Here is a 10,898-nt window from a genome sequence, read left to right as displayed (position 1 = left end):
GTGAGGGAGGTATTGCAGAAAGGTGGAGTTGAGGCAGAAGATCAGCTATGATCTTGTTGGAGATCAGCTGATGAATGAACTCTGAAAGCTTGTGATTATAAATAAACCTGTTGAACTTTAACCTGGTGTTGTGAGACATCTTACGATCTTATTGAGTGGCAGAGGTGGCTCAAGATGGCCAGATGACCAACTCCTGCTCCTCTTACCTTGTAGCATCCCGATTCACTAATGTCCTTTTGGGAAGGAAATCTGCCGCCCTTACTTGGTCTGGCCTCCATCTGATTCTAGAGCCACAGCAGCGTGGTTGACTCTCAACTGCCTGCTGAAATGGCCTGGCAAATCATTTCAGTTCAAGGGCAACCAGGGATGGGCAATAAATGCTGGCCCAGCCAGCGATGCCCATGTCCCACAAATGAATGAAATAAAACCGGCTAAAAGTCAGGAGTTGGGGATGAGAGGAGTACAGCTATTACTCAAACTTTGTTTAATCTGGACTGGAGCCACAACACAGACATGCAATAACACCCTGAAACATTTCATCAAAGTCACAGGTTTTTCCGGAAAGGAAGACAAAAGATGAACAATGACGACTTCACCTCCTGGAAGTCTCCAACACCCCAACTCCTATCACAGTTTCTGATTCCACTTTGAACACGGGAGCTTCTGCCTTTACTACTCGCCCCTGGTAGGATTAACCCAAAACACTGTACTGTCTTTTCAGGACAGGGATGAGGAGAAATTTCTTCACCCAGAGAGTGGCGAGCCTGTGGAATTCACTACCCACAGAAAGTAGTTGAGGCCAAAACATTGAAGGTTTTCAAGAAGCAGTTAGATATAGTACATGAGGCAAAGGCGATTAAAGGATATAGGGGGAAGGCGGGATCAGGCTATTGAGCTGGATGATCAGCCATGATCATAATGAATAGCAGAGCAGGCTTGAAGGGCTGAATGGCCTATTCCTGCTCCTATTTTCTATGTCTGTCTTTTTTTTTAAGATTTCTTTTCTGATCAATTTTAGATTTGTTTTGCACTGATTTCAAATTGACATTGATTTTGATTTCTATCCTGTCTGTACTGCTTCAATATGAACCTGGTCTCGGCTCCAAAGCTGCGCTTTCCCACCTGGTGTGAGACAAAGATTAAACAGGTAACTTCATGAGCCTGCCCAAACTAGGGCGACAGTCCCCACTAGCCCATACTGCTATAATTACCCTTTGAAGAAATCCGCAGTACCAAGGGGATGATGTAGAGATGCCGGTGTTGGACTGGGGTAAGACACAGGTGCAATCTTTGTGCCTTCCAGCAGATGGAGTATTGCATTCAGTCAACAACAGGCACACCATGAACAGGCAGGGGTGTAGAGGGATACAGGCGGTTGGTCTCGATAGGACACAATGTGATCGGCGCAGGCTTGGTGGACCGAAGGGCCTGTTCCTGTGCTGCACTATTCTTTGCTCTTTGATTAACTTTCAGACTGGATGCTTCCTCCAGTGGGGCAGGTAGAGTTTAGGATGTAGAATAGAATAGTAGAATGCTCATGTGGGTTTACATATCAGGATTGGCAGACTGCGTCCCTTTTCCTTTGAAAAACAAAAGGCCAAGGCGGGGGGGTCACCTAATAGAGGATTTTAAATTCTGAAAGGTTTTGAGAGAGTGGATACAGAGAAAATGTTTCCTCTTGTGGAGAAGGGCTTAACTAGAGATCATTGGTATAAGATAGACTCCCAAGAATTCCAATAGAGAATTCAGAAGAAACCCCTTCAGACAGAGAGCTGAGAGTGTGGAACCCACTGCACAAGGAGTGAGGAAATAGAGGTAGGTAGATTTAGACGAGGATGGGAGGAGGCTCAAACGGAACATAAACACCAGTCTGGATGGTAGGAAAGAATCACCCGTTTCTGTGCTGTGTATCTCACATAGAATGGCCAGAGATTTTGACAGAATTAGTAAACGCCTTGTTTCACATTGTGCATAGACAGAATCCAGCATAACAGAGTGCAAAGCGCTTCAAGTGGAAGAGATTGAATTTAAATGAGTTAATCTTGGTATGGGAGTTCCTGTCACTGACAGAAGGTGCCTGGTTAGGTGTGCTGGTTGCCAGTACTGACATTCTCCTCCCACATCCTGAGAAGCACAAAATACACACAGACACACACACACACACACACACACACTCTCTCTCTCACAAACACATAGCCTACACACTCTCACTTCCTTACACACATATACACAAGCACATGTATATACACACACACTCTCACAAACACATACCTACACACTTTCTCACATATACACAAGCGCATACACATATACACACTCTCACAAACACATACCCACACACGCACATACTTTCTTACACACATATACATATACACACTCTCACAAACACATTCTCACATGAGCACACACTTTCTTACACACATATATACGCAAGCATACAGACACACACAGTCTCACAAACATAGTCACACACGCACACACTTTCTTACACACACATACACAAGCACAACATATACACATTCCTTCACAAAAACATACCCACACGCACTTTCGCTTTCTCACACACATATACACAAGCGCACACACTCACAAAAGCATATGCATTCTCACATGCACGTACTCTCACATGCACTCACATAAGCACATACTCTCACATAAGCACATTCACACACACATATATACACAAACACACACATATGTAAACACACAAATACACACTGACACACAGATACACACATATATACACACAAATACATATATACAAACATATATACAAACACACAAAAATGCATATATACAAACACACACAAAGGTCTTTAAGAAAGGATCTAATAAGAGTTTTTTGCAATCTATTCTGGATTCGTTAACATGGATCAGACCAGGGGATGGCAGGTGCCCCCTACCCTCCTCTGTCACCATGATCCATGTTAAGCTAGCAGAAATCACCTAGGACAATAGTAAATTCACCACAATTGTCCCAAATGCCTGAGACATGGTGCGGAGGTGGATAAATAGACAGGCAATGTTCCTGCTGTTGATTGCCACCCAGAAGAAGATGTAGGATTGTAGAGGGGAGGCAAGGATAGCATCGACTGTGACACCCTCACAATCTTGGGTCACATGTCACATGAATTTGAAGACCAGTGGAACTGCAATTCAGTGAACAGCCAAGAGAAAACTGAGGCTGGGGAGAAAAATAAAATGATGCAGTGCAGTTTTGTGACACTCATAACAGCAGATATCACTCCTTGCTCATGGGACATATGAAAATCAGAGTTCCTCTTCCTAATCTGGCAATGCTGTTTTATTCACTAATATCGATTCTCAAATCGATTCACTATCTCCACTTTGCGTCCCTGTTTGAGATGAAGTTCCCACGTTTTGTCCACGAGTTTAAAAAGTTCCATAGCCGCTTTTGCATCTTCAACAGAGGAGTGTCCTCTGTAGCTGTCCTGTGAAAGAAAGGAAAAAGCGAAACTGTCTCTGGAGGCCAAAAAATGGAAAATGTCACGTTAGTGCTGTCGAAGTTACCATTTAGTGAGACAAGGGTTCAGACACTTCGTTGAGGAAGTCCCACTCTGAGGCGGACCCAATGGCTGGAATTTTCCAGAAACACCCTCCCCGCAACAGAAGCTGTTCGCCATTGGTCATCCCAAAGTCAAAGGCAATTTGCTTGGCTCGCCTGTCAGGGAACCTATGGTCGGGATCAACTTTAGCGGGACTGGGTGATCCTATAGGTGGGAACAGCTGGAAAATCCCACCCAATATAGATCTGACTTCACTGAGCTTGATACAGTCATAGATTCATTGAGGTTTACAGCATGCAAACAGGCCTTTGGGCCCAATTTCTCCATGCTGCCCTTTTTTTTTAACCACCAAACTCATCCCAATTGCCCGCATTTGGCCCATATCCCTCTGTACCTATCTTACCCACATAACTGTTTCAATTCTTTCTAAAAGACAAAATTGTACCCATCTCTATTACTATTTCTGGCAGCTTGTTCCAGACACTCACCACCCTCTGTGTGAAAAAATTGATCTTCTGGACACTTTTGTATCTCTCCCCTCTCACCTTAAACCTATGTCCTATCATTTTGGACTCCCTGCCTTTGGGAAAAGATGTTGATTATCTAACTGATCTATGCCTTCATTATTTTATGAACCGTTATAAGATCACCCCTAAGATGACATGACGTAATATATAGAGAGAGAGCTTTACTCCGTGTCTAATCTCCACTGGGGAGGTGATAGTGTAGCGTAATGTTATTGGACGAGCAATCCCAAGACTCAGGCTAATGCTCTGGCAGGATTGATTAAAATCTGGAATTGAAAACTAGTCTCAGTAATGGTGACCACAAAGCATACCATCAATTGTTGTAAAAACCCATTAATATCCTTGAGGGGAGGAAATTTGCCATCCTTACCCAGTCTGGCCTACGTGTGACTCCAGGCCCACATCAATTTTTTGTTGCTACTTCAAAATATCTAGCCTTCCTTTATTTTTTTTAAGCATTGCTTCAATCTAAATACTAAAGAATCTATGTCACCCATTCCATCTTCAGAGAGCAATTCTTGCATGAGAGCAGAGAGTTGAAAAAGAGACCAAAAGCAAGCAAGAGGAGAGAAAGGGAGATCATGAGAGAAAAAGGGGAGAGAGAGGAGAAAGGGAGTGAGAAAGGAGAGAATAAGAGAAACAGAGAAAGACAGAGACGGGACGGCACAGTGCTTAGCAGTGCTGCCTCACAGCTCCCGGGGGCCTGGGTTCGATTCTCGGCTTAAGTCACTGTCTGTGTGGAGTTTGCACATTCTCCTCATGTCTGCGTGGGTTTCCTCCGGGTGCTCCGGTTTCCCCCAACAGTCCAAAGATGTGTGGGTTAGGTTGATTGGCCATGCTCAATTGTCCCTTAATGTTCCTGGATGCGTAGATTAGAGGGATTAGTGAGGTAAATATGTGAGGTTACAGGGATAAGGCCTAGATGGGATTGTTGTCAGTGCAGACTCAATGGGTCGAATGGCCTCCTTCTGCACCCACAACTTTCTATGGGTTTTTATGATTCTATAAATGAGAGAGGAGAGAGAGCAAAAGAGGGAAAGGAAGAGTATTAAGCTTGTGGCAGAACGCAAGGTGCAGAATTTACATCCGGGACAAAGCTTAACACATTGCCTCAGGAAAAGGAATAAGACAAATGGACTCTCTTATTAATGAGGGACTCAAGGAATGATGGAGCTTCCTCTTACAAAACACAAGCAAGATTAGAATAAGGAATTAATCAAAAGTTAGTGATTTGTTGATACCAAGTCTGAGTGGAAGGGGTAGTCTGAGGGAGACTAGGTTTTTATGGTTCTAGGAATGAGTGAACTTGGAGAGAGGACAGTGCAGTGTTTGAAGTGAACAGTAACAGGATTGGAGGAAGGCTGTTCAGTGTATCCGAATGCCTGTCATACACAGCCCATTTACCTGTATCCTTTTCCCCAATAAAGTCTGGCAGAGGATTTTCAACGAGGCCCGCCTGTCAGTCTTCAGTTTTGCCATTGTGATCAGTAACCGGCACGATGATGTGTCCCGTATGGCATAATCAGAGATGTTGGTTTTCAAGACCCGGAAGTCGGATCTCGGATCGTGGCCTACAATAATTTTCCCTTGTAGAATCTTCAAAATCTGAATGGAATTGGTGAACAATTCATTAGACAAATGTGTATTTAAATAGCACCAGGTCATCTCAAAGCTCTTCCTAATCAATTAAATAATCTCTGAATTATGATCCCTGTTGTTATGTGGGCAGTCGTGATAAGGACAAGTTCCACAGGCAACTTGCACACGGCAACATCTGCTTTTCAGGACAGATTAAAGAGGCTAAGATTCATTCCTCTAGAAAAGAAAAGACTGAGGGGTGAGCTGATTGATATCTTAAGATTATGGAAGGGTTCAAAAGTATAAATGTAGGGAAAATATGAGTGAGATCAGAACTAGGCATCATAGGGCAGCACAATGGCAGAGTGGTTAGCATTGCTGCCCCTCACAGAGCCAGGGACCCAGGTTCGATTCCCGGCTTGGGTCACTATCTGTGCCGAGTTGCACGCTCTCCCCGCGTCTGCGTTCGGTTTCCTCCGGGTGCTCCGGTTTCCTTCCACGATCTGAAAAACGTGCAGGTTAGGTGGATTGGCCATGCTAAATTACCCCTTAGTGTCGGGGGATTAGCTGGGGAAATAGGGCCTGGGTGGGATTGTGGTTGGTGCAGACTCGATGGGCTGAATGGCCCCTTCTACACTGTTCTATGAAATGTTTTTGTAAAATGGAGACCATAGTCCAAATGTGGTCTAACCAACAATTGCTCTCTCTGTACATCTCCAACTGCATCATCAGATTTGGCAAATTTTATTCTTGTGCCACACACTTCTCCATCAAAAAATTATGTTGAAATTACTCCAACTTTGAGTTTTTCTGTTAGTTTGCGAGCTGCCTGTCAACACCAAGTTGCAACATCTCATCCATCTCCTAATCCCATTTTCCTATTCATATCAAAAGTATGGAACTCCTCATCACCCTTCATCTCTTATTTTCTAACAAGCTACGGACTTTCAAAACCAAATCTCGTCGCCCAACAAATCCTTTCTAAGTCCACTTTCTGCTCTATTTAACCTTGGTGATGATCCATACTCTGAATTGAAATGTCCATCTTTTTCCAAATATTAAATACCCAGCAAAACTATAAACTCCATTTTCCATCCCCCTTTTTGCTTTTCCACTTTCTCCCTTTCTCTTCAGACAGTGCCAAGTCATTGAGTCGTGCAGAACAGTAGGAGGCCATTCAGCCCATCAGGTCTGCACCTTTTGGGTATAAAATTTAACTATAGTTGGTCATGCCATTATCACATCCCATTGGCTATTGATCATGGGTAAGCTTAGTCAATTCATCCTGACAGGTACACAGAGTGTGGGAGGATGGGGTTGACATGGCCAAGCCCAAAACCTCCACGCACATAGACACCTTCGCATGTCCAGTAAAGCAATCAGGAGTATAAATCCTCATGATTATTTCCCCTTCTGAGGTCCGGCTGTTCAACCAGTCTTGGGGACGTGTGCTATTCATTGCATGTTGTGACTGTTCTTTGGATAAAATTAGTGAGGTGAAAATTGTGAGCAGCAGATGCATGGGAACAACACCTACAAGTTCCCCTCCAGGAAGCTTTTGCACATTCTCCCCATGTCCGTGTGGGCTTCCTCTGGTTTCCTCCCACAATCCAAAGATGTGCGGGTTAGGTTGATTGGCCAGGCTAAATTGACTCTAGTGTGACAAGTAGTGTTCCTCAGGGGTCAGTGCTGGGACCTTTACTGTTTGTAATATATATAAATGATTTGGAAGAAAATGTAACTAGTTTGATTAGTAAGTTTGCAGACGACACAAACGTTGATGGATTTGTGGATAGTGATGAGGACCATCAGGGGATACAGCAGGATATAGATCAGTTGGAGACTTGAGCAGAGAGGTGGCCGATGGAGTTTAATCCGGGCAAATGTGAGGTAATGCATTTTGGAAGGTCTAATACAGATAGGAGATATACAGTAAATGGCAGAACCCTTAAGAGTATTGATAGGCAAAGGGATCTGGGTGTACAAGTACACAGGTCACAAAGTGGCAATGCAGGTGGAGAAGGTAGTCAAGAAGGCATACAGCATGCTTGCCTTCATCGGCCGGGGTATTGACTTTAAAAGTTGGCAAGTCATGTTGCAGCTTTATAGGATCTTAGTTGGGCCGCACTTGAAATATAGTGTTCAATTCTATATACGTCCTGTTTGTGAATACAATTTCTCACTCACGTGAAGAAGGAGCAATACTCTGAAAGCTTGTGCTACCAATAAACCTGCTGACTTTAACCTGGTGTTGTCAGACAACACCACTTGTCACAGCCCTCCATTCAGAAACGCACCCTTCCACTGCTACCCTCTGTCTTCTATGACCAAGCAAGTTCTGTATCCACCTTGTCAGCCCACCTCTGATCCCATGCGACTTCATCTTCTGCACCAGTCTGCCATGAGGGACCTTGTCAAAGGCTTTACTGAAGTCATGTAGACAACATCCACTGCCCTACCCACATCAGTCATCTTTTTCACTTCCTCAAAAAACTTGATCTAGTTAGTGAGATATAACCTCCCCTTCACAAAACCATGTTGCCTCTCACAAATATATCTACTTATTTCTAAGTGGGAGTAAATCTTGTCTCGAAGAATCCTCTCCAATAATTTCCCTACCACTGACGCAAGGCTTACTGGCCTACCCTTCTCAAACAAATGGAACAACATTGACTATTCTCCAATCCTTTGGGATCTTCCCTGTAAGAAGTCTCACACACCAGGTTAAAGTCCAACAGGTTCATTTGGTAGCAAAAGCCACTAGCTTTCACAGCACTGCTGCTTCATCAGGTAAGCGGGAGTTCTGTTCACAAACAGGGTGTATAAAGACACAAACTCAATTTACAAAATAATGATTGGAATGCCAGTCTTTACAGATAATCAAGTCTTAAAGGTACAGGCAATGTGAGTGGAGAGAGCGTTAAGCACAGGTTAAAGACATGTGTATTGTCTCCAGCCAAGACAGTCAGTCAGATTTTGCAAGCCCAGGCAAGTTGTGGGGGTTACAGACTGTGTGACATGAACCCAAGATCCAGGTTGAGGTCATCCTGACGTGTGCAGAACTTGGCTATCAGTCTCTGCTCAGTGACTCTGCTTTGCCGTGTGTTGTGAAGGCCGCCTTGGAGAACGTTTACCGGAAGATCAGAGGCCGAATGCCCGTGAACTCCTTTGTAGCCAGTGAGGATACAAAGATTTCTTTCAAGGCCCCAACCTGCAAATCTCTGGACCCTGGGAGGAACACAGTAAAAAGTCTGACAACACCAGGTTTTAGTCCAACCTATTTATTTGATAATGTACTCACAAGCTTTCTCGAAAGCTTGTGAGTACATTATCAAATAAATAGGTTGGACTAAAACCTGGTGTTGTCAGACTTTTTACTGTGTTTACGCCAGTCCAACGCCGGCATACCCACACCCTGGGAGGAAACCAGAGCACCCGGAAGAAAGTCACAGGGAGAATGTGCAAACTCCACACAACAGTCGCAGTCCCAAAGTCCTTGACTTTACTCAAATAGCCCAGCTGAGTGAGCAAACGTTTACACACAGCAGTGTCTACACGTTCAAAAACCCTCTATTCCCCCACCACTCCCCTTCCGAACTGTAATCTACATGTCTTTGTTTGAGACATCTTTTACATTAATCTGATTCCCCACCGCCCCCCAACAACCAGGTTACATCTAGGTGTCACCTTACTGGATACACTGGGAAGTTACCCCCATCACTCCCCTCCCCCCACACCCCCCTCCACCCCCGCCCAGTAACGGAGTTAAGCCACAAGTTTCCGGCTCCAAGTGTGTATTTGCATCGCTGTCAGTTTCATTACAGCCTGCTGGCAGTTTCTTTCCCACAATCTCTTCCCTTCCCGGAAAAGGAAAGGATATACAAACACGTAGCACCCGATGCTTTCCAAGCGAATAATGTGTTGTCATTGCCGCAGGGAAACCGAAACTGAAACTTGACCGCATTCCACTTAGTTTTCATTTCTTAAACTATGTAGTATTTTTCCCCTCTCTCGGCTTTCATGGGAATGTCTCCTACTGCCCTCCGGATAGTTAACGGCGTTTTTCTTAGGTTCCCATTACATTTAATTCTTCTGCCGATCACCTACCCCCCCCCCCCACCACCACCACCTCACTTGCCCAATAACAACATTTGCCCTCATCTGTCCAAATTTCTGGTCTGTCCTGGAGCCCCTGGCTTGGCTGGAAGCCTCCCATCCTTTGAGTTATCAGAAAACTTCCCCCCCCCCCCAACCATTATCATGAACCAATTCCCTCTACAAACTCGGAAGCATCTAAAACCCATACAACTGAGCTACGATTCCCTTTATTTCCTCTATATTTTCAGTAAACTTTGCTTTATTAAGTTTTGCTGATGTCAGGAAACTTTTTTTTTGGCAATCGAGTCTTCACTGGTGGTGGGTGGTGGTTCTCGGTTTGTTCTTTCCTTTAGGATGATTTCCCTTTAAGGACAAGAGTTGTAAAGCACTCCAGGGAAGTCTGACAAGGGTCTTGGAGGAGCGCACGGTTTTAAACAAGATGACAAGATTGTGGCTTACCTCTTCCCTGGCGACAAGATAAGGCAAAGCAGTATCCATGTCTAATGGGCGAATTCCGCTCACAGGGGTCCTGAAATCGGTTATCCTCCCATCTGGTTTGATGAATTTGTCATAGATCACTGACCCACTGTAGTCCACAATGCTGCAGCGTGCCAGCCCACTCTCAAAGCCATTGGGGCCAAGTCCCACCATCTCACAATCAATGGCAACGTACTTGGAATAGTCTACCATCTTTCAGTCCGGCTTGTGTGTGGCCAGTTTTCCTGCCCACCTCTCGCACACTGTGGCCAACTCAAAATGAAACAGCGAAACGTTGCTTCCTCCTTTATACACTTCCTCATCCAGCTCGTTGAGTTCAATGGCGCCACCTTTGTACAGAGTACCTTGCCTGCATTCGCGAGAGAGAGAGAGAGAGAATGGGAAAACATAACAAACAGAAACACAACTTCAACAGAATGGCTTTAAACCTCGTGTCACCCACTTCCGGCTTTGTGTCAGGTCAATTGCACAGCAACAAGAGTTGCACCCACACCCCCAGAGCGCCCATCGTTACACTTCTGTTTTTAGAATCCCTACAGTGCAGAAGGAGGCCGTTCGGCCCATCGATTCTGCACTGACCACAATCCCATTCAGGCCCTATTCCCACAACCTCATTCATTTACCCTGCTAGATCCTTGACACTAGTATGGCCAATCAACCTAACCCACAC

The 10,898-nt window shown here is 44.7% G+C and overlaps 1 protein-coding gene across 1 annotated transcript; it reads right to left on the bottom strand.

Annotated features, from left to right (window-relative positions):
* Nucleotides 1–461: 461 nt before the first annotated feature.
* LOC145359695 (interferon-stimulated gene 20 kDa protein-like) lies at nt 462–10,520 on the bottom strand. Its single transcript, XM_080214449.1, has 3 exons — nt 10,190–10,520; nt 5,459–5,659; nt 462–3,452 (listed from the first exon to the last, which is right to left on the bottom strand). Exons 1-3 carry the CDS (start codon nt 10,418–10,420, stop codon nt 3,312–3,314), a joined length of 573 nt encoding a protein of 190 aa, XP_080070575.1. The 5' UTR covers nt 10,421–10,520; the 3' UTR covers nt 462–3,311.
* Between the last annotated feature and the right edge of the window lie 378 nt (nt 10,521–10,898).

The sequence above is a fragment of the Carcharhinus amblyrhynchos genome, chromosome 28 (genome assembly GCF_965287045.1).
Source record: "Carcharhinus amblyrhynchos chromosome 28, sCarAmb.v2.hapA, whole genome shotgun sequence".
Classification (NCBI taxonomy): Eukaryota; Metazoa; Chordata; class Chondrichthyes; order Carcharhiniformes; family Carcharhinidae; genus Carcharhinus; species Carcharhinus amblyrhynchos.
The sequence above is the reverse complement of the archived record's forward strand: the minus strand, read 5'-3'. Positions and strand labels throughout refer to the sequence as shown.

Bases quoted from the DNA above. Each gene is read 5' to 3' on its own strand.
- LOC145359695 (XM_080214449.1), bottom strand. From the start codon at position 10,420: ATGGTAGACTATTCCAAGTACGTTGCCATTGATTGTGAGATGGTGGGA. The intron at 5,660-10,189 runs GTAAGCCACAAT...AATTCCATTCAG, and splicing joins ATCTTGTCGCCAGGGAAGAG to ATTTTGAAGATTCTACAAGG. The intron at 3,453-5,458 runs GTAAATGGGCTG...TTTCTTTCACAG, and splicing joins TATTGGGGAAAAGGATACAG to GACAGCTACAGAGGACACTC.